The sequence below is a fragment of the Geotrypetes seraphini genome, chromosome 3, assembly GCF_902459505.1.
Source record: "Geotrypetes seraphini chromosome 3, aGeoSer1.1, whole genome shotgun sequence".
Lineage (NCBI taxonomy): Eukaryota > Metazoa > Chordata > Amphibia > Gymnophiona > Dermophiidae > Geotrypetes > Geotrypetes seraphini.
This window is the reverse complement of record NC_047086.1, coordinates 233,376,073-233,403,053: the sequence shown is the minus strand read 5'-3', so window position 1 is coordinate 233,403,053 and position 26,981 is coordinate 233,376,073. Positions and strand designations below refer to the sequence as shown.

Sequence of the window (26,981 nt, the reverse complement as noted above, 5' to 3'; positions counted from 1 at the left end):
GTTCCTTATTGATTTCCCCCTCTGTGCCAGTAGGCCACTATACAAAGCCTGTAATGGCTCTGCCTATCCACTGGAGCCTTATGTTTACCTCCTTTCAACCCATTCCACCATCATTACAGATTAACTGTGAATAGGGCAGATGAATCCACTGAATGAGAATGCTAGGAACAGAGTCAATCTCACAAACATCCCCCCACCACCACCACCATACACACCATATTATCCTCAAACTTTATCAGAAGATCATTGCTGCCTATACTTAACCATGGGGCTCTTTTACTAAAAAACATAATGCAAATTAACATATGGAAACAGGCTACCACATGACCATGTTAAGTGGCTTTGTAGTGGTTTGCCCATTTCCATGCATTACTAAATTTTTCTAAATTTTTAATTCAGAGGGTGTGGCATGGGTGGAGAGTGGGCATGGAAGCATTAGCCAGCTAGAACATTACACTGACCACAAGCTTAGCATGGGAGCGTTAACTCGGAGTAGGAACTGTGCATTAATCCAAATGTTAATGCATGACCTGCAATAAAATATTGTGGGTACACCCTTTCTTGATCTAGCATTAGTTCTGGGATTCCCACAAAATTCAGTACTATAGCATATAAAGACTCCCTGCGAGTGGCCAAACAAGTTGAAAAGGTGTCAGCGAAAGCTAGAAGGATGCTAGGATGTATAGGGAGAGGTATGGCCAGCTGGAAAATGGAAGTATTGATGCCCCTATATAAGATTCTAGTGAGCCCTCATTTAGAATATTGTGTACAATTGTGGAGACCACACCTTCAAAAAGATATAAACAGAACGGAGTTGTTCTTCGTCATAAGGCATATGGGAACAGACATAAAGATCTCAACATGTATACTTTGGAGGAAAGGTGAGGGGGGGGAGATATGATAGAGATGTTTAATCAAAAAGTTACAAAAAATGTCACTCACCAGCAGTGAGTTATCTCTCTAAGATCCAGCATTGAAATTCAAAAACAGGTGTTGGATCTTAAGAGAGGTAGCCCACTGCTGGTGAGTGACATTTTTTTTGTAACTTTTTGGTTTTACTGTCACTACTTTTTTGATCTTCAGAGATGTTTAAATACCTACAAGGCATAAATGTGCATGAGGTGAATCTCTTTCATTTGAAAGGAAGCTCTAGAATGAGAGGCCATAGAATGAAGTTAAGAGGTGATAGGCTCAGGAGTAATCTAAGGAAATATGTTTTTACAGAAAAGGCATGGAATAGTCTCCCGGTAGAGGTGGTAGAGACAAAGACTGTCTGAATTCAAGAAAGGGTGGAACAGGCACATGGGATCTCTTAGGGAGTGAAGGAGATAATGGATGAGAAGACTGAATGGGCCTTTATCTTCCATCATATTTCTATCTTTTACAAAGCTACGGTTGCGATTCACCCACGGCAAATGAACTGAAGACCATAGGAATTCAATGGGCTTCAGTGTATTTGCCATGGATGAATCACCACTGTGGCTCTGCTAAAAGAAAAAAAAAACTTTCTCCTGCTAGAAGAACATCTTCTGGCCATGTGGCTTATAGCTCTATGCAATTTCTAAATAATAGCAAACAGATACCTATTTATACTAATTTATTTTGAGAAGTTAATAAAAGGAGTCACTTCTGAAGTACCATGAATCAAAAAGGACTAATACAAGGTCTACTTTTCTTTAGTTTTATTAAGCCTGCACTTACTTTTTCTTTGTGTTACTTTACGTGAACCTTGCAGGCACAATTTTCAAACAACTCAAGTAGCTGCTTTATTAATATACCTTGCACTAAATCATATATCTGTAATAAAGGCATTATACAGCTAATCAGAGTTAACAAAATTTGTCAACGGACTCCATGTTGTTTTAAATAATTTATTATGACCTAATATATCTGAATTCATATTTTCATATCTGTAACATAAACATAAAATTTCCCACACATCCAGGGAGGGGGGGGGGAATATATTTTTTATTGTCATTGATCGAATGTAAGTGCTGTTTATGATAATACTTGTATGTAAATTCTAATGCACTTTTGTACTTGCCTTGAAAATTAATAAAGAATTATATAAAAAAAAAATGTACCTTGCACTAATATTCAAGGTACACATTCAATAAATATCCATAGCTTATCTTTCTCCTCTTATAATATTTTTGTTTTCTACCTTCTGCATCTTGGAGAGTGAGCTTGACAAATTCTCCCAGAGATTTTGCCCTCTCATAGGTTCTTTCAGCATCCTTTCCAGTTTGTTCACCATCTGCATTCACTTTGGTTGCCTGATAATCAAAATTCATGGAAAAAAAAAGAAAAGAAAAGAGAAACATTAGTGTATTTGATATAAATGAGTGGATTAAATCAGAGAAACAAATCTCACCACTATCTGGGCAGTTTGTAAATGTTATCTCTAGCAAAAGACAAATCAATGAATTATTGACCGTATCTATAGAAAATGATTCCTCTCTTACACACTCCTCTCCAACTCATAATTAAACTTTACTGCTTCCTTTATTAAATGGAAATTCAGGGACTCCCCCTTCTGTACTGATTAACCTACTTTGGAGTGGAGCAATGCAGTGAAAGAGATACGATCAACTCATTCCTTAGCAACATGTAAAGTAATATATGCCAATGCTTTCTGATAAATCATTCCTTTTGACTACATTTAATTGAAATTATTCATTGTGTGACTTTAATTGTAATGTGTACAATACTACCTGTTATCTAACTCCCATGGAAAACTCTTGAAGAAAATAGGCCTGCCTAGCAGAATATAATTAAAGAAATAAGTACATTGCAGAAAGGAAAACACATACTTTTAATTATTCTCTCTCACTTACACTCCTTTAGAAAATCAGTAAATTTAAGACCTCTAGAATTGCATCAATACTGAATGGCAAATGTAGCACCATTAATACTATGCAGTCCAAGATGCCCTAGTGAATTAAAATATGGTGACATCCTGGAGATCCTCTAAGGGTCATTCTTCTTGAAGTTAAGCTATACTATGAGGGTAAATCAAAAAGTAAAGGCAAAATACATTTAACAGATTTATAAGAAGTAACTGTGAGCAACTGAAGATATCACTTTTCCATATAGTCTCCTTGCAAGATGACACATCTGTTGTATCGTTCAACTAGCTTTTGCATTCCTGTAGAGAAGTTTTTGGGCTGCTCTCAAAATAGGTGAGCACTGCTTCCTTTATGTCATCATGCTTTGCCTTTTGTTCTCCGGGCCGCAGTGATGCACTCATGTCTCGTCGCTGGTGACAATTCTTTCATTGACATATGGCCAAGACTGAGCTTCTTATGTTTTCTCCTAAACCCAACTTTCCTCTTCCCACATTCTCTATTCCTGTGGATGACACACTTATCCTGCCTGTCTTGTCAGCTCACAACCTTGGGGTCACCTTAAACTCATCTCTCTCCTTCTCCGCATTTCTTTCTCTAATATCGCCAAAATCCAACCTTTCTTGTCTGATCACACTACCAAAACCCTTATCACCTCTTGTCTAGATTACTGTAACTTGTTTCTCACAGGTCTTCCTCTGAATCATCTCTCCACCTGTCAATCTGTTCAGAATTCTGCTGCATGGCTTATTTTCGACCACTATGCTCCCATTACCCCTCTTTTCAAGTCACTCCATTGGCTTTCTATCCACTTCCGCATAGAGTTCAAACAACTCTTGTTTACTTACAAATGCATCTCTTCAGTATCTCTCCTCTCTCATCTCCCCCTATACTGCCCCCCCCCCGGGAACTCCGCTCATTGGGTAAGTCTCTCTTAACTGTACCCTTCTCATCTACTGCCAATTCCAGAATCCATCCCTTCTATCTTGCTGCACTGTATGACTGGAACAGACTGCCTGAGTTGATATGTCATGCTCTGTCTCTAGCAGTGTTCATATCCAGGCTAAAAGTTCACTTTTTCGATGCTGTTTTTTAACTTCTAGCGCCTACCCACCTATAAAGTACCCATGTCTATTTTGTCACTCCCTTTGTAGTTTCCTACTCTAATTGTCCTGTTTGTCTGTCTGATTAGATTGTAAAATCTGTAGAGCAGAGAATGTCTTTTCATGGTTAATGCATCAGGTAGCACTATAAAAATGATAAGTGATAGTAGTATCCTCAAAGATGACATCTAGATTTTTTTTCCTGGGCGTGGCTCCTAACATGAAACCCAGTATCATGTAGTTATTGTTCGGGTTCCTCTTTCCCACATGCTTCACTTTGCACTTGCTCACATTAAACATCATCTGCCATTCTGATGCCCAGTCTCTCAGTCTTGCAAGGTCCTCTTGCAATTTTTCACAATTTTCTTGCGATTTAACAACTTTATGTCATTAGCAAATCTAATTATCTCATTAGTTATTCCCATCTCTAGATCACTGATAAATATATTAAAAGGCAGCGTTTCCAGCATAGACCCCGGGGAACCCCAGTATGTATTCTTCTCCATTGATAATATTGACCATTTAAACCTACTCTCTGCTTTCTGTCTTTCAACGAGTTCATAATCCATAATAGGACATTACCACCTATCACATGACTTTCTAATTTCTTCAGAAGTCTTTCATGAGGTACTTTACCAAATGGCTTTTGAAAATCCGAAGACACAGTATTGATCGGCTCACTTTATCCACATATTTATTCACCCCTTCAAAGAAACGTAGTAGATTGGTGAGGCAAGATTTCCCTTGACTAAATCCATGTTGGCTTTGTTTCATTAATGCATGCTTATGTATATGTTTTGTAATTTTGTTCCTTATAACACAGATGTCACACTCACTAGACTATAATTTCCTGGATCATTTTTGGGACTCATGTTAAAAAAACCTGATATCATGTTGGCTACACTCCAGTGTTCTGGTACCATGCTAGATTTTAAAGATAAATTACAAATTACCAACAATAGCTCTGCAAGTTCATTTTTCAATTCTATGAGTACTCTGGGATGTATACCATCAGGTACAGGCAATTCACTACTGTTCAGTTTGGCAAATTTCCCCATCACATCTTCCAATGATATAGAGATTAGTTTCAGTTTCTAATTCATCAGCACTGAATACTATTTCTGGCACCAGTATTCCCCCCCTCACCCCCCAACACACACACATCTTCCTCATTGAAGTCTGAAGCAAAGAATTAATTTAATTTCTCTGTTATGGCCTTGTCTTCTCTGATTGCCCCTTTTACCCCTCAGTTATCTAGTGGTCCAACCAATTATTTTCCCAGCTTCTTGCTTTTAATATATCTAAATACAGCTTTATTAGATGTTTTTGCCTCCAACGCAATCTTCTTTTCAAGGTCTCTCTTTGCCTTCCTTATCAGCACTTTGCATTTGACTTGACATTCCTTATGCTGTTTCCTATTTTCAGTTGGATCCTTATTCCACTTTCTGAAGGTTTTCTTTTAGCTCTAATAGCTTTCTTCACCTCACTTGTCAACTACACTGGCTGCTGTTTGGTTTTCCTTTCTCCTTTTTTAATACATGAAATATATGTGGGCTGGGTTTCCAAGATGGTCTTTTTGAATAACATCCACTCCTGATGTAAATTTTTGACCTTTGCAGCTGCTCCTCGAAGTTTCTTTTTTACTATTCTACTCATATCTCCTTTTTTTTAGTTAAATGCTATTGTGATGGATTTCCTGTGTGTACTTACTCTAGAGATTATATCAAATGAGATCATTTTATGCAATTTTGCCAAGAAAGGTGAAATACTATCAAATTTCTTAAGCTTATAAATCAATCAGGCACAAATTAACTTCTGGATAAGTTGAAGCTTATTCAGTAACTTTATTACACTACATTAGTGACTTTTATTCCGCCATTATCTTGTGGTTCAAGGCAGATTACATAAGAGGTTATCTGGACATTTCCAGGAGTGTTACAAAGTAGAGCAGGTTACTACAGGGGAGATCTAGACATTGTATCGGGGTCATTACAAGATAGATAATTTGGTTCAAGGCAGAATATATGAGATTATCTAGACATTTCCAGGAGAGTTACAAAGTAGAGTGGGTTGCTTCGGAGGAGATCTAGACATTGTATCGGGGTCATTATAAGCCCAAATAAAGAGTATTACAGTAAGCAAGCTGAGACAATATCAATATCTGAACTAACAAGGCAAAAGAGGTTTGATTGAATTAAGATCTAACCAGGTGCCGTTGTCTCAGTTTAAAAAAAGTGTTCTTATAGAATAGGTTTCCTACCCATCTAAGCTGAGTGACTAAATTGTTATAGAATTGCCTCCTATGAGGCTGATTTCTCTTACAGTTCAAAAAATGTACATTCTCAACATACACTGATTCTTATAACTGATCTTGTGGTCATAGAGGAGTTTTCCTGTTTGCACATCCAGGTTTTCAAGATTTTTAAGTCTAGTTTACAATTCCAAAACTATACAAGAGTATGACAATTGCCAACTGAATAACGGCTTATATCTTATTACATGATGTTAATGTTTTTTTTCAGTATCAACTTAATCTCTTATAATATTCTGTACTGATATTTTTTCTCAGTGATTTGTTCTGGATTGTGGTTTCTTCCTTTACTCCTATGTATTTATATGCACCTTCCTGGTCAAGTTCCTTTATGTTACCTTCATCAGAGAGCTGTTTTCAAATTACCTTCATCAGAGAGCTGTTTCAAGTTTGTTCAACTTTCCTCTAAGGAAGGTTGTCTTGGAACATTTATCAAGGCCAAAAGTCATCCTGATGTCAACTGAAAAGCTTTAAACTACATGCATGTGTTCTAATTGATGATCACTGGAACTATAGAGCTTCAGACTATCTACAAACAGTGCAATATTACCTCTAGATTGTAACCATCTTTAAGAGTTAATAAGAGGGGGCAACTGTGTTCAGATCTCAATAAGTATAAGAAATGTTATTTCACTCGGGTTCTTAATCTTGTATTTTTTTTTTGTAGAATTCATGCTTGTGGAGGTAAACATGCTTGTGGAGGTAAATATACATGTGTGTTGCAAGATTGGCACTTGCATATTTAGTTACTGGAGCTTACATCTTTAAAACCCTGCATGATGGCATAAACATGTTTACACGTGATACAGCTGTTGCTGATGGACATGCTGGCAAATATACGTATATTTGTCAGTGTCTTATACAAACTTTACAAAAGGTTGTGTGGTCAACAGAGACTTTTGGGATATTAGGAATGCAGCTATTTGGACATCCAAAGTCTTTCTTAGATGTTCTATGCAGAATGGGGCTTCAGAGTGCTTTTGTAAGAATACTGTTTTAGGAATATCTTCACTTTGTAAATGTTACATATAGTACTTGAGTTATAGTTCCTATTACTTTGCTTATATTTTTTTCTTTTTCATATGTTATTCATTTAAGAAAGATGAACCACAACAAGATCCTATGACTTTTTTTTATCATACCCTTCATCTTACCCTATTCAAAAGCTCATCCATCTCTGGGACAAGGGTATCAAGATTTCTTTGTGCCAGCAGAAGAAGCCTCTCTGGAGTTCGCTGAGGTGACAATAAATGCTGAAAAAAAGATGGCAATCAATCAGTATTATGCCAGGTACTAGTTAGAAAAATAATAAAGAAAACAGTTAAAGTGCCTCTAGAGTAAAGAATGTGTATTGACTGTAGGTATCAGACATCAATAATGTCTATTGGAACCAATGCCAAGCAAAAGGGCTGTGTCATATCACCTTTATCTGGTTTTAGACACTGCGACACACAGAGTATTCAGTGAGAAGACTTCGCAGTTATAAATTAGTAAACAGAAAGTAACAAATGGCGTTGTAGTAAATCCAGACTTTCAGTTCCTTTAATAAATTTATCAGCAAATTATAAGCCAACAGAGAAGCTTGTATGTATTAATACTTAAATGCTGCAGTCAGCATTTTAAAAATATTTTAGACATGTTCAGTGCCGCTATCTGCAGAAGGGGCTGTATTGAATTTATGTATATAGCAGTGAGTGTTGCTGCTATAATGCTAGCCACTATCCATATAAATATACAGATATATTTAGGGCAGCCTTTTTGTTGGATTAAATTTATATTCATATAGGGAGCAACTCTGTATAAATTGCCTACATTTAGGCACCGGGATGGTCCGCATTAGCTAGATGATGGGATTTGATATACTGCTTTTCTGTGGTTACGGTCAAAGCAGTTTACGTATTATATGCAGGTACTTATTTTGTACCTGGGCCAATGGAAAGTTAAAAGTCATAAGGAGCTGCAGTGGGATTCGAACTCGGTTCTCCCGCTACTCTACTAACCATTAGGCTTTTCTTCACTGAATGGCCTTTATAGAATACTTACCCTCCCTTTTAATAAGCCGTGATAGAGGTTTCTACTGTAACCCAGAGCGCTAAATGCTACGATGCTCATAGAATTCCTATGAGGGACAAATCAGCGTTGGAGCATTTAATGTTCCGGGCAGTGGTAGAAACCTCTTCTATAGCTTAGTAAAAGAGGGCCTTAGTGCAGGTTTCATGCTTTATTCCGAGCATCAGCATTTATGCTTGCCAAATGCTGGTGCAAATGCTTGTGCTCAATTAACAGCAGTTAGGCATATAAATTCAGGTATTCTATAACAGTGTTTTTCAACCTTTTTTGGGCAAAGGCACACTTGTTTCATGAAAAAAATCACGAGGCACACCACCATTAGAAAATGTTAAAAAATTTAACTCTGTGCCTATATTGACTATATATAAAGTAATTTTCTTGAATAGGAATCAAATAAACACAAAGAAAGTATTTTATAATGCTGCCACCGCCAACAACACCGTTGGCGGCGGTGGCACTCAATGGCTACAGAGCCGCAGTTTGCCGGCCTAGGGACAACACTGGAGGGTGGCCAGCTGTGCACCCCCTTGGGACGTAAACCCGGGGTAGGGCAGACCGCCCCCCCCCCCCCACCCTGGTATGCCACTATCTGTACCTCCCTCCCTATGACCAAAAGTTCTCCTTTCTTCTATTCCCCGTGTACACAACCATCTCTTTCCCTCCCTTCCTCTCTCCAAAGTCCATGCCTTCTGTGTCCAAACACTCATTCCCTCCCCCACCTCAGCATCTCTTTCCCTCCCTTCCTCTCTCCCAAGTCCATTTCTTCTGTGTCCAAAAACGCATTCCCTCCCCCACCTCAGCATCTCTTTCCCTCCCTTCCTCTCTCCCAAGTCCATTTCTTCTGTGTCCAAAAACGCATTCCCTCCCCCACCTCAGCATCTCTTTCCCTCCCTTCCTCTCTCCCAAGTCCATTTCTTCTGTGTCCAAAAACCCATTCCCTCCCCCACCTCAGCATCTCTTTCCCTCCCTTCCTCTCTCCCAAGTTCATGCCTTGTGTCCAAAACGCACTCCCTCCCCCCTTTTGTGTTCCGTGTTTGCCTCCCAGCTCATCTTTGCAACTTTCTCAGCAAAACGAAGCTCGAGCCGCGAGGCTTGTCTTCTGCTTCCTGCCTGCCCTGCCGCGCACAAATAGCCGAACGGAAGTATTCTCCGACGTCAGCGCTGACGTCGGAGGGCAGGCTTTGCTTAAGCCCTCCCTCCGACGTCAGCGCTGACATCGGGGAACGCTTGCGATCGGCTATATGTTAGCTGCAGGGCAGGTAGGAACAGAAGACGAGCCTCGCGGCTCGAGATGTATTGAACTCCGCGGGTCCCCCGTCCAGCTCTCTCCTGTCCACGTGGGGCGGACCGCCCCTCTCCCTAGACTGGTGGTACTGCCCTGATGGCGGCCCTGACAGTACGGCACACCAGGCAACATCTCGCGGCACACTAGTGTGCCGCGGAACAGCGGTTGAAAAACACTGTTCTATAACACTGTGCTTAAATTATTATTTTTTTGTATATCTTTTTTATTGACAAAATGGAACAGAGGATCAAGCCAAGAATTATAGAAGTATGCACATGTCACAATATTACAATGTCAAAATGTACAATGAGTAGTAACAAGAATAAATCAAGCCGCATAAACAAAACCAGACAGTTCCCAAGAGCCCAAGGCAATCCAAATGCAAAACCCTTAACAATGTACAGAGAGTAAAGTCAGAAAAAGGGGATACAAATATTCCATTTCCATTTTTTCTGGTTTTAACCCAAGCCCCCCACCCGTAACCTCCCAACTCTTCCCTATCCCCTCCCCCCCCCCTCCCCCAGCTCCTTGCCCTCCAGAAAGGACAAAGGAAGCAAAAGCAAAGAAGAGAAGGAAAGAAATGGAACTACGGTACTCCCCCGAAATTCAGAACCCCCACAAATTCAGAAAAACCGTGAATGCGGTTTTTCACTTGTCAAAAACACCAGATCACAATAGTTTCAAGTTTCAAGTTTATTAGGATTTTATATACCGCCTATCAAGGTTATCTAAGCGGTTTTTTACAATCAGGTACTCAAGCATTTTCCCTCTCTGTCCCGGTGGGCTCACAATCTATCTAACGTACCTGGGGCTATGGAGGATTAAGTGACTTGCCCAGGGTCACAAGGAGCAGCGCGGGGTTTGAACCCACAACCCCAGGGTGCTGAAGCTGTAGATCCAACCACTGCGCCATAGTCAAAACATGATAGCACCACAAGAGGAAAAGAGGACATATCTCTTTCTGAGATGAGAGGAGAGGAGAGAAGAAGATATTTTGCTGGTAAAAGAGGTAAAAAGATAGGTAGGAGCTATTCCCCAAACCATTTTAAAGCAAATGCAAGAGTAATGTTTAAATTCTCTTGCATTTGCTTTAAGTTGGTTTGGGGAATAGCTCCTACCTATCTTTTACGTCATTTTGTGCTTTATAGCCCTACAAGGATAACCAGAATTGTAATTTATTTGCCTATCCAAGGATCACCGGTTGTAAATACAGGTCCTTTTTGGATAGGACATTCATGTTTCAAGCAAGTAAACAGCATTTTTGGTTAGGTAATTTAATTTAATTTAATTTTAATTTAATTCTTATATACCGCTAATAACCGTGAGGTTTCTAAGCGGTTTACAAAAATGATGCATTAACAGATACAATAAATAAAAATAAATAAGATAGGTACTTGGAAATTCCCTAACTGTCCCAAAGGCTCACAATCTATTTAAAGTACCTGTAAGTACATCAATAGAGCCAGGTTGACCTATGGCACATTTTGGAAAGAAATTAAGACTGCATTGTTTGATAGATTTATTTCATAAACAGAAGTCATACTAAATTCAACAATTTTATTCTGACTATTCTTGAGAAATATGTTGTACTTTTACTATTTGTATTTCGCTGATTGTCCAGCTCTCTTCAGTCTAAACCGCCTAGAAATCGTCTGATTGTAATGGTATGGAAGAATAAAGTGGAATATCCTTGAAGGATACTATTGAAATAGGATATTTAGGGAGTCCCAATAGAGAAGTTTCAATAATGGTGAAAGAAAGCCAGGAGGGTTTAAGGGAAGACAGAGTAAAGGATGCAAATTATCCTTGTCAACAACTCAGCAGTCTATAAATGTAAGGGAAAAGCACAATTTGAAGTGTATGTATACATATGCTAGAAGCCTATAAAGTAAGATGGGCAAGTTAGAGTATATTGCACTGAATGAAGGGGTAGATAGCATATAATAGGCATTTCAGAGACCTGGTGGAAGGAGGACAATCAATGTGGTACTGTGTTACTGGGGTACAAATTATATCACAATGATAGAGTAGATCAAATTGAAGGGGGGGTTGTGGTATATGTTAAAGAGGGAATTGAATCAAACAAAATAAACATTATGCATGACATATATAGCCAAGGCAGGATGAATTCGTCGAGGACCCCTAGGCCCCCTGCCCCGCCCCACCCCCACCATGCGCCCAGGCGTAAACAGGAAGCTGCGTCAGAGGGAAACTTTGGGCAAGCAGCACCGCTTGCAAAATTACAGTTTCCGTTGCTTTTCTTACCCGCGTTGCTTGCTTGTCTTACTTTCCGTCGATCGGGAGGGCCGCATTGCCGATCGGGGGGGACACATGTTGCCGATTGGGGGGGCTGCATTGCTGTTTGGAAAAAACAATGTTGATGGCCTCCTTCATCGGGACCCCTGACCATTTCGGGCCCTAGGCATATGCCTAATGGGCCTATTAGTTAATCCTGCCCTGTATATAGCAGTGTGGAATCCATACTACTACTACTACTATTAATTATTTCTATAGCGCTACCAGATGTACACAGCGCTGTACAGAGTCGCAAAGAAAAAAAACAGTCCCTTACAATCTAAACAGAGAAGACAGACAAACAAACAAACAAACAGGATGTCATGAATATGGTTAATCAGCTGGCTGGGTTGGTGGGGAGAAGAATAGGGTTATGGATTGAAGGTGGATTTTCAGTCTACTTTTAAACAAGGGAAGGGGCTAAGCAGACAAACTTGGGTAATTTATTCCAGGAATAGCTAGATGAAAGGAACGAAGTCTGGAAGTGGCAGTGAAGGAGAAGGGTACAGCTAAGAACAGCTTATCTGAAGAATGGTGTTCTTTAAAGGTGTATAAGGAGAGAGAAGAGAGGAGAGATATTGAGGGGCAGTAGAATGAATACACTTGTAGGTTAGCAATAGGAGCTTGAACTGTATGCGAAGGTGACTACAGAGCTAGTGAAGTGATTTAAGGAGAGGGATGACATGAGTGTAGTGAGGTTGGTAAAAGATGAGTCATGCAGCGGAGTTTTGCACAGAGTGCAAAGGGGAGAGGCAGCACTGCGGGAGACCAGTTAGAAGTAGATTGCAGTAATCTAAGTGTGAGGTTACGAGAGTGTGGACAAGGGTCCGGGTAGTGTGCTCAGAGAGGAAGGGGCAAATTTTGGTGATATTGTAGAGATAGAAGCAATAGGTCTTAGCAGTTTGTTGGATGTGCGTAGAAAATGAGCGGTTGGAATTGAAGACGACTCCAAGGTTGTGAGTAGAGGAGACTGTAATGATGACAGTATTATTTACCGAAATGGAGAAAGGAGAAGGAGGAACAGAGAGTTTAGGAGAAAAGAGGAGCAGCTCAGTCTCATGGATATTGTATTTACCTTCAATTCTTGTGTCACATTTTCATAGGTGAGAAGTAATTTATAAGGAGGTGGAAGTGGACCTGTAAGATTGACACCCATAGTCATCTGGTTTAGGCGATCCAGGTCGTTCAGAAGGAGTCCTGTACATTCGTCATCACAAACTATGAAATGCAGAAGAAAAAAAAGTTCATTTATGCTAAAATTTAAAAGAAAATATTTAGTTGTCAAGGCCTAATCATTCTTTTGTCCCACAGGGCATCTGCACTAGGGAGCTTGGTGGAAGGGGAATATGGATAAAAGTTGGTTTGCTTGCTCTCCCGAACCCATACCCAAGTGAAAATGTATTCTAATGGACCCGAGTTGAACAATGGCTAAAAAATAAAGCCTCAAAGGTATGTTACTTAAAAAAAATTATGGATGCACACACATTAAGGCAGAGATCAGTAAAGATCTTAAATACTCACTAAACCTAGTAAAAATATACATGACATTCCTATCTCTTGTTTCTTTGCCTTCTCCTTCTCCCAAACTTGTAAAAGTGCTATGGCTGCTAATTAACAACATGCACACTCACTACATTGCAAGATGCTTCTCTCTCTCTATAATAGAAATAATCAGTGGCATAGCAAGGGTGAATGATACCCGTGGCGATGGCGCCCCTTCCCCGCCCTCTTATCTGCCCTCGCTCCTTCCCAACCCCCCCTCGCCTTGCGTGCATCCCATTACCTTCCACCGTACCTTTTAAATTTTCCCTGCACAAGCAGCGTTATGAACTTGCTGCCTGCATCATGTCAGCTATCCCTCTGATGTCACTTCCTAGGCGCGGGCCTGGAAATGACATCAAAGAGAGGCAACACCGACGCGGGCAGCAAGTTTGTAATGCTGCTAGAGCAGGGAAAATTAAAGAGGTATGAGGGAAGGGCATGGGCGCACACGAGCAGCCGGGGGGGTGGGGGGGAGGAATGAGTGGGGGGCCGGAGAGGAGAACTGGTGCCTGCACCCCCATATAAAGTCCACACCTCGGGCAGACTGCTTGCCCCTCCGCATCACCTACACTACTGAAGTAATTGTAGGCTATTAGGCACCCTCAGCCTTACGCCCCTCTCAAGTAATTTTCAGGACCCTAGTTCCTCTCCCCCCCCTGAAATTTTGATAATTAAACACAGTGATGATCTCTCCAATGTTGCCCACTCCAGAACAGTTCTGCAAAATAACAGAATTGAGCCTCATACTTTTAAATATTAAAAAAAGCTTGCATCATATATGTACCTATACACCCTCAGGCATACCTAATGAGGTTATTTAAAAAACTGTTCATCCTCCCTACAGGTATGCTTTCTGTTTATTTGAATGTGTGCAGCTGTCAGGACCCAGTGTATTGTTTTGACTGCACCTCTTCTTTGCTGCCCTTCCCTCACCAAAGCTATTGTAAGAGGCAATCACTCTGTTTACCTAATAGTTAACCCAGCCACGTTTAAGCAACTTGAGCTTTTCACATGCTCAGGTGTTTATAAATTGCTCCAGGGGTGTGCAAGCATAAAAGTAAGGACTAGGAACATAAAAGTCAGTACATGGTGTCCAAAGTTAGATGCCGGGGAGATCTGCACTAAACCAGTATTTTCTAAAGGTGCTCTACGTAGAGCACCCTTTACAAAATAGTAACTCAGGCCCGGATTCTCTATAAGGCGCTGATGTAGGCGGCCGCCTAAAAAGTGGCCACAAATTGTGTGTCAATCATGCAATTGCGCCGTAGAAAGAATCATGCCTCCGGGACAGATAGGCCTCAGAAATGTAGGTCAGGGTTTTTCAGGCCTACTTTTCCGGTGCCTATCTATGCTGTGAACCACGCCTATGTAGGCGCTTTACAGCGCCTAATGCTCACTTCTGATGTTAGGCCTTGCCCATAGTGAAGTTTAGTGCCATAAAGCGCTTACATAGATACCCAACATTTAGGCAATCTTTACTGAATACCCCCCTCAAGTACCTGCTTAGGCATTCCTGAGGGCATAGAATGGGAAGAGCAGGGGCAGGATCTGTATTCCATGTGTTTCATTACATGCTCACAAACGTGCCAGTACCTACTGGCGGTTCACGGAAGTTTCGCCCCCCACATTTCGCCCCCAGCAATTCGCCCCTCACATTTCGCCCCCCACATTTCGCCCCCAGGTATGTTTCGCCCCCACACATTTCGCCCCCACACATTTCACCCCCCGGATGTTTTGCCCCCACACATTTCGCCCCCGCACATTTCGCCCCCGCACATTTCGCCCCTGATTATGTGTACTGCACATTTCGCATTGGGCTAGTTTAGCGCTGGCCACTGCGGTATTAGCTCCAACGCTCATAGGGGAGCCAGAGAGAGAGAGTCGGGGAGGCAGAGAGCAGGTTGTGGCGGAGAGCCGGGGTGCCAGAGAGAGAGTTGGGGGAGGCATAAAGTAGGTCACGGCGGAGATTAGGAGAGCCGGGGAGGCAGAGAGCAGGTCACGGCAGAGAGCCGGGGAGCCAGAGAGAGAGAGTCGCACCCACCCCGACTCTCCCTTGTTGAGCCGCGGCCTGCCAGAGCCCGCCGAGACGCTCCCTTGGTTCCTGCGGGAGGGCCGCCGCACACGCCACGGGAGGGAGGGGTTGTGCGTCGCCGGAGGCCCAGTACCTTATCGCCGGGTGGGAAGGGGTGGTGTGGCTGCCGCCGTCTCATCTGCTCAGCGTGGCTGGCGTCTCATGTAAGCCGAGCACCTGCGGTTTCCTACTCTGGAGATGTAAGGGCTTGCGATAGAGGCAGGAGGAAGGAAGAGAGAATCCTTTGCCTCTTTGACTGTTCTAAGCAACCTGGTACAGTGGTGTAAAATCCACCCCACGCCGCCCTCACTTTGTGGGAGGTGGGGGCCGTGAACCCTGCACCACAGTGGCCGAGGTAGAGCCCTGCAAATGCGTCCTTCCCCTCCCTGGGCAGCCCGGCTGTGTGGGAGGGGGGATTGGGGTTTCCGACCCTGGCGGCCACGTCGCTGTCTCCCAGCCGCCCTGCTCCGGCCCCGGGCAGGGCGCGATGCACTGGAGAGCCGGGGAGCCAGAGAGAGAGTTGGGGGAGGCAGAGAGCAGGTTGATTTCAGGGCTGCAGGGCTGGCAGGACAGTCGGAAAGGGTCTCCCCCCCAGGGCCTAACTAGGTACTGGATCCAGTGGGGGGGGGGCCTTCATGGTAGGAGTACAGCCCTCTCACTTCTGCCTTCTAAAATGGCTGTTGTCCTCTTGCAGCAGCTAATGGTATTAACAGGAAGTGCCGTGAGCAGCTGCGAAAAGTCATGGCAGCCATTTGGGAAGGCAGAAGCGAGAGGGCCATGCTCCTGCCACAAAGATCAATGCTGGACTGCTAGGTACTTTGATAGGTCTCAGGGGGAGGAGGGGGGGGGCATGGGACATGTGGCTCACAAGCTGTATGTTGCCGACCCTATCTTAGACGCAGAAAGGGGAGGTGGGAAGGGAGACAAAGTTAGAGTGAGAGAGAGAGAACGGAGGAACGCTCAGGGGCGAAATGTGCAGTACACATAATCAGGGGCGAAATGTGCGGGGGCGAAATGTGCGGGGGCAAAATGTGTGGGGGCAAAACATCCGGGGGGCGAAATGTGTGGGGGCGAAATGTGTGGGGGCGAATTGTGTCTGGGGGCGAAATGTGGGGGGCGAAATGTGAGGGGCGAATTGCTGGGGGCGAAATGTGGGGGGCGAACCTTCCGGATCCCCCTACTGGCACATACATGCACAAAGTTATGCCTGTCTCAGCTCAGAGTAACCTTGTCTGTCAGCTCTCGGAGGGCAATTTCAGAAAGGCATGCTGGCACATATGATGCTTTTATAGAATACTGGAGGTGAAACATTGGTGCCTTTCCTGCCTGGCGCCAAATTGTAAAATTACACTCCTAAGTTAATTTATATTCATCTCTGGACTTCTTTTGGTTATATTAGTTGCCAGCCTTTCTCATGCTATATGTAGGTGAGGATGATCTTATTTCCTTCGGCTGGTGAGTGGTGACCAACTTTATCACTAGTGCTCTTCCCCGTATGCTGTACTTTCAATGCTTCCTAATAGGAGATACTATTACCGTGTTTTCCCGAAAATAAGCCCTAGCATGATTTTCAGGGTAGGTCTTAATACAAGCCCTACCCCAAAAATAAGCCCTAGATATATTGCCCCCAAAGACCCTCCCAAAATCCCCAACTCCATCCCTGGATTCATCGGCAGCAACGACCCTCCCCCCAACCCCATGACCCTCCCCCCATCTCCATGAGCAGCATCTTTCCATCTCTCCCTCCCAACTAAACACTGCAGGCACTCCAACTGCGAGACTGACATACCTCCCTCCAAACAGCATCATCAGCAATACTTTAAACAGGCTGCTTTGTGGTCTTCTCCTACAGAGTCCTACCCTCTGCTACATCACTGATGATGTCATCAGCAACGTGGCACAGGAAAGGCACCAACAAGAGAAGGCTGCGAAGCAGCCTGTTTAGAGTGCTGCCGACGCTGCTGTTTGGAGAGAGGTATGTCAGTCTCGCGGTGGGAGGGTTGGCAGGGTTCTGCTGCTTGGGGGGATGGGAGGGAGGGATAGAAAGATGCTGTGCAAGGGTTCTGCTGCATGGGGGATGGGAGGGATGGATAAAAAGATGCTGTACAAGGGTTCTGCTGCACGATGGAAGAGAGGGAGGGCTAGAAAGATGCTGCTCAAGGGTTCAGCTTCACGGGGGGATGGGAGGGAGGGATAGAAAGATGCTATAAAGATAAGGCACAAGGAAATGGGGAAGAGGGGAAGAAAGATGCTACACATGTGGGGGAGAGAAAGGAAAGAGGAATGGGGTGGAGGAGAGGAAGGGAGAGATAATCATTGTACATGAAAAAAATAAGACATCCCCCGAAAATAAACCTTAGTGCGTTTGTGGGACCCAAAATTAATACAGGACACTGTCTTATTTTGGGGGAAATACAGTAGTACTAGGAGGGCTGATAGGGCTTGCGGAAGAAGCAAAGCAAATGTAAACTGAATCAATTAACCATGGCAGAAAAATATTTGGGCAGATTATCAAAGCATGGAAATTCTAAATGAATAAATAACTCTCTCGGGATAATGATGGCACATTTGGTATGAATTAACACTTGTCTAATAACCGTGATGAATGTAGAATCCCATTGAGGCAGAAGCATAGTCCAGCACAAGTTGCAGGGCTAGACGATGCCTGGGCTGCATAAATATGAAATAGAAGGGAGCAGCAGCAATATTTCAATGGGATGATTATGTTTTGCATGATTAAACATTTCTAAGGCTTGGCAATAAAAGTGTCAGGATAAATTTGTATCTTACATTAAATTTAACTCTTAATTCCATTTGTTGCAGTGTTGCTCCCTTGTACAGGTAAATCATGCTGTCCACATAAAATTTCTGGGTTAGCAATTAACAACAAACAGCGCGTTTTCACTGCAAATTCCCATGCAGATTGATTGCACTGCACAGCACATCATTTTTACTTACCATCGGTGAAATGCACTTCAGAAATGGGAACATGCAAGAAACACTCAAAAAAGCATTATAAAAGCATATACTGATGCAAGTTGCTGCAGATGAAAGAGCTGCCTCAGGAGGAATTTTCAGAACAAAGGGCTAGATTCACTATGCATACTGATCGTGTACTGATCGGTTTGTGACCCCTTAGTGACTCCGGCCCAATTCACTAACCGCTCCTGCGATCCGCTTCCAATCCACGCATGCAAAGTAGGTAGGGATACGATTCACTAAACAAATTTCCCGATCCGACTGGGCTGGCTGATCAACACAAAAAGCAACTGCTGGGGACCAGTCGAAAATGTCTTTTCAATTCTCAAGCTCCATTAAAAGCCCTGCTCTCTGCCGGCCCTGATCTCTGTTGCCCCAAATCTCTCTTGCCCTTCCCCGCACTGCACGCCAATGGTTTTAACCCGCGGGTTAAAGTGGGTTAAAACCACAGGCTTCCTGCCTGACAAAAAAGTTAAAAAAAGTCGCAATGCCCCCCTCCCTCGCGTTGATGCCCCACAAAAGGCAGGAGGGATGCCAACTCCCTCCTACCATGTTAAACCCTTTCTGGTTGGGCCGGGTCAGGCCCACCTCCCTCCTTGTTACAAAATCGAGTCCAGCCGGCTGGCCAGGCCGGGCCCACCCACCAAAAAACAAACTTCAGGAGGGATGCCAACTCCCTCCTGCCACCCCCCTCGGACACTCCCTACCCATTCCAGGTCCCCTTTCCACCCCCCTCCATACCTTTAACAGAGCAGGAGGGATGCTCAACCCCTCCTGCTCCAATGCCTCCTGTAATTGGTTATTTGTTTGACCAATCAGGGACTTTCTTAGGCTTAGCCCTAAGGAAGTCCCTGATTGGCTCAGGTGCCCCAGGACCCTCCCTAGGTGGGAGCCTGAGCTAATCAGGGCCTTAGGCTCCTCCCCATGCATCACATGATGCAACAGAGCAGGGCCTAAGGCCTCAGAGTCATCGTGGGAGGTATTAGAGCAGGAGGGGTTGAGCACCCCTCCTGCTTCGTTAAAGGTACAGGGAGGGGGTGTAAAGGGGGCCTGGAATGGGGAAGGGGATATCCAGGGGGGGTGGCAGGAGGGAGTTAGCATCCCTCCTGCAATTTGTTTTTTGGTGGATGGGCTGGGCCCGGCCAGCTGGCCAGACTAGATTTTGCAACAGGGAGGGAGGTGGGCCGGGCCCGGCCCAGCCAGGCCAGGAGGGGTTTAGCATTGCAGGAGGGAGTTGGCATCGCTCCTGCCTTTTGTGGGGCATCGGTGTATGTGTGTGTGTGTGGGGGGGGGCATCACAACTTAAAAAAAAAAAAAACTTTTTCCTTTTTTTTACTTTTTGTAGGCCAAGGAGCGGGAGTGGGGGTTGCCTATATACCTGCACATAAGCATAGGTCCCAGAAGGTGGTTCTCTTAGTTCTGTTGGGAGCTTCTCATTCTCTTTTCTTTTTTTTTTTTTTTGGCATTTTCAACAATATGTACTGCAAAATGTTACAGCTTTACCCAACAGAGCTGTGCCATTTTGAAAACACAAAATGTAAGCTACAGTGAGGAGGCAGAATGCACTGATTCCAGTTCAATAACAGATGTAGTCAGCAAATTGGAAGAACTACGACCGCCTAAATTTTCCCTTCTGGTGGGCAAATTTGTGCTCCACCTATAGATATGAAAAAATGAATGCCGATAGTTTGGGGCACAGTAATTTATTTAAATTGGTTTGGAGGGCCGTTGACATCATATAGTAGGTCTTTGATTATGAGTCAGTTTTTGTTTATTTTCGTACACATCTAAGACAAGGAGGGGGGGGCTATTTCTGTCCTAATTTGACTTTTGAGTATGTCCACCTGGGGTGGGAGGAGGGTGGGAGGATATTTTTTATCTGAATAGGGTAAGGTTATTGGGATAATCTGTTTCTGTGTTTTATTGAATAATCATTGGGTGGAGGGGGTGGGGGAAGAAAATGGTTGGTTATGCATATTTGTAAGTTGAATGTGCTTTTATTAACTTATTATATGATATATATTTGTGTATTAGCACTTTTGAAGTTCAGAAAATCAATAAAGAAAAAAAAAAAAGAAATAGTCAGCATAAAATTATTCTACATAAATTTATCCTGTTTTCCCATATTATTGCTTAAAGGTTTTCTTAAATTTCTATTGGCCCCCAATGGTAAAGAAAGGTGCTTAAATATTTTACATCCGGCTAAACTCTGGGGGATTTAAAGTGAATTAACTGTTTGTACTTAGTGTATCCTAATAGCAGAAAATAGTGATTAATAAGTGGAAAACTCTATAAATGGCACCAAAAGATGGGTGCCCACAAATTTGTCGCTAAGCACTATTCTATATAAGCTACATACTCTTTATAGAATAGTGCTTAGTGCTAAATTTGTGGGCAAATTCCACGCTTAACTTTTGACCTATCCTTTGGGTACTGGCCTGGGCCCTGAAACTAGGTGTGAATTCTGGCACCCAAGTTAGGTGTGCTTAGGTCAAATTCTGTAATTCCCTGTGCAGCTTTCTGGAACGTCCCCGACATGCCCCCTTTCCAGATATGTGCTAGAAATGTTGGACGTTGATGCATGTGCAACTTCTAATCAAAGCCAATAACCTACAATAATTGGTTGTTAGCGCTTAATTATCGCTAGTTCAGGGTTCGTTAATATATCAAAGTAATATATTAGAAGTAATTCAGAAGAAAATCTCTTCCAGAGAATAGAATGCTTAATTTTTTCTTTTTTTAAATTTGAGCTTGTTAAAGGTCATAATTGAAGCTAATTTATTAATTAAGTTAAGCACCTAATTTTAGGTGCCTAGTTATTTAGGCACCTCTTACAAAATTCCCCCCTTAGTGCCTAGATACAGCAGCTACCTGTTTAACATAGTACTTGTGTTCTGTAAGTTATGGGGCTCATTTTCAAAAAAGATAGACGTCCAAAAGACAGCATAAACCAGCACTCGGGCGTCTTACTAGTCAAAATGTCCAAATGGGCATTCTCAAAACAGACTTTCTAGATGTTTTTCTGGCTATTTTGTCTCCAGTGCATCTAAATCTTAAGAGGGTGTATTAGAGGCGTGTTTTGGGTGGGCTTAGGGCATGCTTAGGACTCAGACACTCTGCAGGGATAATCAAACCTTTTAAAAAAACAGTCCAGGTCTTTTTTTTTATTTTTTTTTTTTAGAATAGATGTTTGGAGCTAGATATGTTTTAAAATCATCTAAATGCTAAAAAGGTACCCAAACTGACCAGATGACCACTGGAGGGTTTAAGGCATGACCCCTCTTTACTCCCCCAGTGGTCACTTACCCCCACCCACCCACCACTCAAAGATGTGATTTTAAAAAACAGTACTGTCCAGCCTGTATGACAGATTCACATGGCTCACATACAGCACAGCAGAGGGGCACTCTAAGGATTACTGCAGCGAATGTCATATTAAAAGTCCCAGGTAGAGCTGTCACTGTAACTTGCTTATATTGTATGGTGAGCCCTACAAAACCTACTGTACCTACATTAAGATGACACCTGCAGACATAAGGGCTTTTGTTGTAGTGTACAGGTAGGTACAGTAAGTTTTGGGTGGGTTTTGGAAGGCTCACCATACAATATAAGCAAGTTACAGTGACAGCTCTACCTGGGACTTTTAATATGACATTCACTGCAGTAATCCTTAGAGTGCCCCTCTGCTGTACTTAGGAATACTCAGCTGTCTGTGAACAGTTTGCCAAGAATGCTGGCTGCTTGAAAGTCAGAAAAACTTGCTTTTGTGTGTTTTTCATGTGGAGGTCTTTAGATTTGAGAATGGCCAACAAAGATAGATATACGAAGGGTCCAAATGTCTAGATAATTTACTTTCAAACAAAAAAAGATAGACGTGTTACAGTTTTGGCTCAACTGAGGCCCCACCCCAATACAAATCCAGATAAGTGACTAACTTTTAGAATATATACTGCAGTATCAAAATATATAAAATCATGAGAAAATACATCTAGAAAACTACTCTTTTGAACTAAAGAGATGTGGTGAAATGAACTCCCTCTGACAATTCACTGAGAGTGTCACCTCTGATGGTTCAAAGAATATAAAAGTGATATTCTGAATAAGCAGTGTTATTCTATACAGTTTTGAAAATGAACATTTTCCCTACTGGATTTCTGGACTTCTTTCCCAAAAAGTACAAACTCAGACTTAGACGTCCTATGGAAAATGCCCCTCCACATGTCTAAATGGGAGCCCTGCCTATGCCCCCTCCTCCACCAGTCTCCCCTTGCAAATATGTGAAGTACAAGTTAAATAAGTATATGCAGAATAGGTAGCATGGGTGCACTTTCAAGTGTAAATAAATGTAAGAGTGCACATATGCTAGTTTTTGAAAGATTTATACATGTAACATATATGTAAATATTACCACCTAGTTTAAAGAACTGCCCTGATACTGACTTTTGTGGTAAAATTTATCCATTCATTGACAGGATTTTTTTTGTTAATTACATAGATGTAATCTGATGCTGACTGCATATATTCTTTTGAATATCAAGACAATGAGTATTTTCAACTTTTCAAATGCTGAACATGTTTCATGGGGAGGGGATTTATTTGTGTAAGGACATTCAAATGGTGGAAGCAGATAGCTTAAGTGGTATATGCTATAGTCTTCCCAAAAGATTGTAAAACAAGTCATGTTTTTAAAAACCTGGGTCTATAGAATATTTTTGTGGTCTAACAAGTCTATTTTGAGTTAAATTTCATTAGAAACAATGCGTTTATCATTTCATATGTTTTATATGGAAATCCAGCAACATTTTCTAAAAGCTTTTTACAGGATAAAAAATGTTGTACAATGTACTGTCTTGCAAATTCACCGAAAACATGCTTCTGTTGCATTTCATTGCGCTTGCTGTATCCCTTTCATTAATCTCCCTCCCTACTTATCCAGGCTGACTGGATTACCCATGCACGGCTCATTAAAGCTGCTTCCCATTTTACTTATGATTACTAAAGTGATTTTTTTCTTTTCTTTATAGCAGCCAGCCAGAAAGTGAAATGTGTCATTTGCAACAATTAGGGTCCTGATTTCAAAAGAAAAGCCTGCACTGTTGAATAAACTACACATTTTATGTACAAAGTTCTTGCTATATAGGGGTGCTTCTAAAACTGAGCACCACCATTTGAGCAAGCCGATGCCATGCACTGAGTGCTAATTTTATAACTGCATCTGGGCGCCATCATAAAATGTTAGCGTAGGTCAGGATGACCACTCCTAAATGCAGGTTTGGTTTAATTAAAACTTCCTATACCACCCATTCTGACATTAAAATGAATTTAAAATTTGATAAATAACACCATGGCCACTTAGGATAGGGAACCACAAATAGAACAGTCTTACAGTAAAACATATATGTATACGGGATGGCCCGATATTCAGACCGTGGAAGGCAGCACAGCTACCTCTTATGGTCCAAGGCTATATCCGGTCATCGGCATTGAATTTCTGGGTTCAATTCAGCCACCAAAAACCAGTAAGAACATAAGAATATAAGAAGTTGCCTCCACTGGGTCAGACCAGAGGTCCATCGCGCCCAGCGGTCCGCTCCCGCGGCGGCCCATCAGGTCTATGACCTGTGAAGTGGTTCCTGACCATTTCTATAACCTACCTCTACTTCTATCTGTACCCCTCAATCTCCTTAACCTTTAGGAACCTATCTAAACATTCCTTGAACCCCTGTACTGTGCTCTGGCCTATCACAACCTCCGGAAGCGCGTTCCATGTGTCCACCACCCTCTGGTTAATATTTATTGGCTGGATGACTAGCTAAGATATAGTGGCCAAAGATAGACCTGCTCAAAATTGGTGGATAGCAGGCTTAGGGGTATTTAACCGGGACCTTCAAATATATTGAAAAAGTGAGATTTTTGTTATGTAGGATAGCTCAGAAAGGAGTAGTCGTGGCAGATGACTCCATAAAAAAGGTCAAGGCATGTAGATTCATGATGTGCATTCATTAGGCCAAGAATTATTGATTATGATCATTTATTGAATGAAGAAGACAGGATGGTAAATTTGGAGCAATTAGGCTAGACAAAAGAGAAGAAGTCCTATTGTGTAAAGCTCTGGAAATTAGAGTTAAAATTTTTGAAGTGAATGCAATGTTCCACAGGCAGCCAATTAAATTGATCTCAAGTGTACAGCTATACTTTGTAGGGTTTGCAGACATTTTGGTGTTCTTTTAGGTAATATGGCATAGATGACATTATGAAAGGCACCCATAAAAATGTATAAAGCGACCGAGAATAGTGCCAGCACTTAGGCCATGCCAGTTGCTGAATTCTAGTGTGTAACTTGCAGTATTATGTAAGTTACATGCGCATCTGGGAGACCCGCCCATGAGTTGCCCATGATTCAACCACATGTACACCCCCTCACACTTAATGCACTAACCCCTGCATTCTATATATGATGCCCAAATTTGGGTGGGTGCCCAAGTTGCAAGTGCATCTTAATTGAACAACAACCAATTTCTGCAGTTAATTGACTTCAGTTAGGATTTGTGCATATATCTTGCTAAACACTATTTAATAAAGGTCCACATGGAAATCTTTTGGTATGCAACTCAAAAGGGGGCAAGGCTATGGGAAGGGCATGAGTAGGCCAGGGGCATACACTAAAGATGCACACAGTATTATAGAAATTGGGGGATCCGTGCCTAACTTTTGCAATAGAATTTATACCTGGTTTCACTTGAGGAGAGACTGCGGCATACTGGTTAAAGCTACAGCCTCATCACCTTGAGGTTGGGGGTTCAAACCCACGCTGCTCCTTGTGACCCTGGGCAAGTCACTTAATCCCCCAATTACCCCAGATACATTAGATCAGGGGTGTCCAACCTTTTGGCTTCCCTGGGCCGCGTTGGCCAAAAAAAATTTTTCTGGGGCCGCACAAATGAGCAAACGCTGCAGCAAGACAGAGGAGGGAGCCGGCAAGATGGTAAACACCCAGGGGCAGCAGAGGAAAACACTGCATCGCCCTCAACCGGGGCCACACAAAATTCTTCACGGGGCTGCTTGCAGCCCTTGGGCCGCAGGTCGGACACCCCTGCATTAGATAAACTGTGAGCCCACCAGGACAGACAGGGGAAAATGCTTGAGTATCTGAATAAATTCATGTAAACCATTCTGAGCTCCCCTGGGAGAACAGTATAGAAAATGGAATAAATAAATAGTGTAAATCCTCACACCCAAGGTTGACCACAGATCCTAGCACTATGTGCTAGTCTATAAAAGGAAGCTCATCCCAAAGTGCTCTTCATAGAACACCATTTAGTGCTGATTTTATTTTGGCAAAGAATTTTGAGCATTGTTTACTAAAGCTCATTCAAAGTTCAAGTTCAATTTATTTAATATGCAGTACTCCCCCGTGAATTTGCGGTCTGCGATTCATTTTGGGAATTTTTGACCGCGAATGACCGGGCAGGAAAGGGCAGCCGAAGAGGCAGGAGATGGTAGCCAGAGCGCCGGCGAGTAAAGGAAATCACTCGCATTATGCTCCAACAGCCTCTTCCTGTACTAAAGTCGGGCCAATAGTAAATGGCTGCTGTGAGTTCCCGTAGTCTCTCGAGACTACGACGGGAACTCCCGACAACCATTTCCTATTGGCGATCTACACGGGGCAGGAGCGTAGGAAGATCGCTCCTGCCCCGAAAGCCCACTAGACCACCAGGTAAGGCCGGGATGCCGGGGGGAAGGCAAAAATATGGGTTTGTTTTTTTTACTGCTCCCCAAATAAAAATCACGATTATGTGAAATCGCGAGTGCGGAAACTACGAATGGGGAGGAGGAAGTGTACCTCTATTTTATTGTAAACCACTTAGATCTGTAATATGCTTAAGCTGTATATCAAATGTTAATAAAACATAAACATAAATGTGTTCTGAAACCCATACACATACTTTTACAGACTGAATGGAGAGAAATTAGCTGCCCAGAAAATTTGCCCATATTGTTTCCATTCTCTCTGTGGTCTTTCAGAGGCTTCAATTAAAAGCAGGTATCATTTTATGCTATTTGTTTTCATTCACAAATCTTTCTACGTTTATACCCAAAATGTGCTGTCTGAAAAATCTCATTCTTTGGGATGGTTCACCCTTGGCATCTCTGAACAAACAGGGCTTTCTACAGAATTATAATGAATGAATGTTAAAGAATGTTAGTATACGTACAAACACACTTTGCACCCTCCCGTGCAAACCGCGCCGTGCAACCAGCACAATTCCGACCCGTTGCTCCAGGTTTGCAACTGCACTGCCCTGTGACTGGATCACACGGGACTGGCAGTGAACCATACGGATCACACTCACATTCCTGGCAAGAACCTCCCGGACTTCTCGGGTTACCAGTGTAGCCAGAAGAGCACCTAGTATTAGACAAATAAGAGAAATAACTTATGACTGCTGCCCACAACTGAATATGTCAAAACCTGTTT

At 42.6% G+C, this 26,981-nt stretch overlaps 1 protein-coding gene across 1 annotated transcript in view; it reads right to left on the bottom strand.

Moving 5' to 3' along the window:
- Positions 1 to 26,981, bottom strand: part of LOC117357257 (laminin subunit alpha-2-like) — a 466,835-nt gene that overhangs the window by 316,023 nt on the left and 123,831 nt on the right. Inside the window, exons 15-18 of the mRNA XM_033937630.1 lie at positions 26,857 to 26,912; positions 12,986 to 13,128; positions 7,415 to 7,513; positions 2,165 to 2,276 (exon numbers count right to left, since the gene is read on the bottom strand). Coding sequence (XP_033793521.1) covers positions 2,165 to 2,276; positions 7,415 to 7,513; positions 12,986 to 13,128; positions 26,857 to 26,912 — 410 coding nt within the window. The remainder of the gene's footprint in view (positions 1 to 2,164; positions 2,277 to 7,414; positions 7,514 to 12,985; positions 13,129 to 26,856; positions 26,913 to 26,981) is intronic.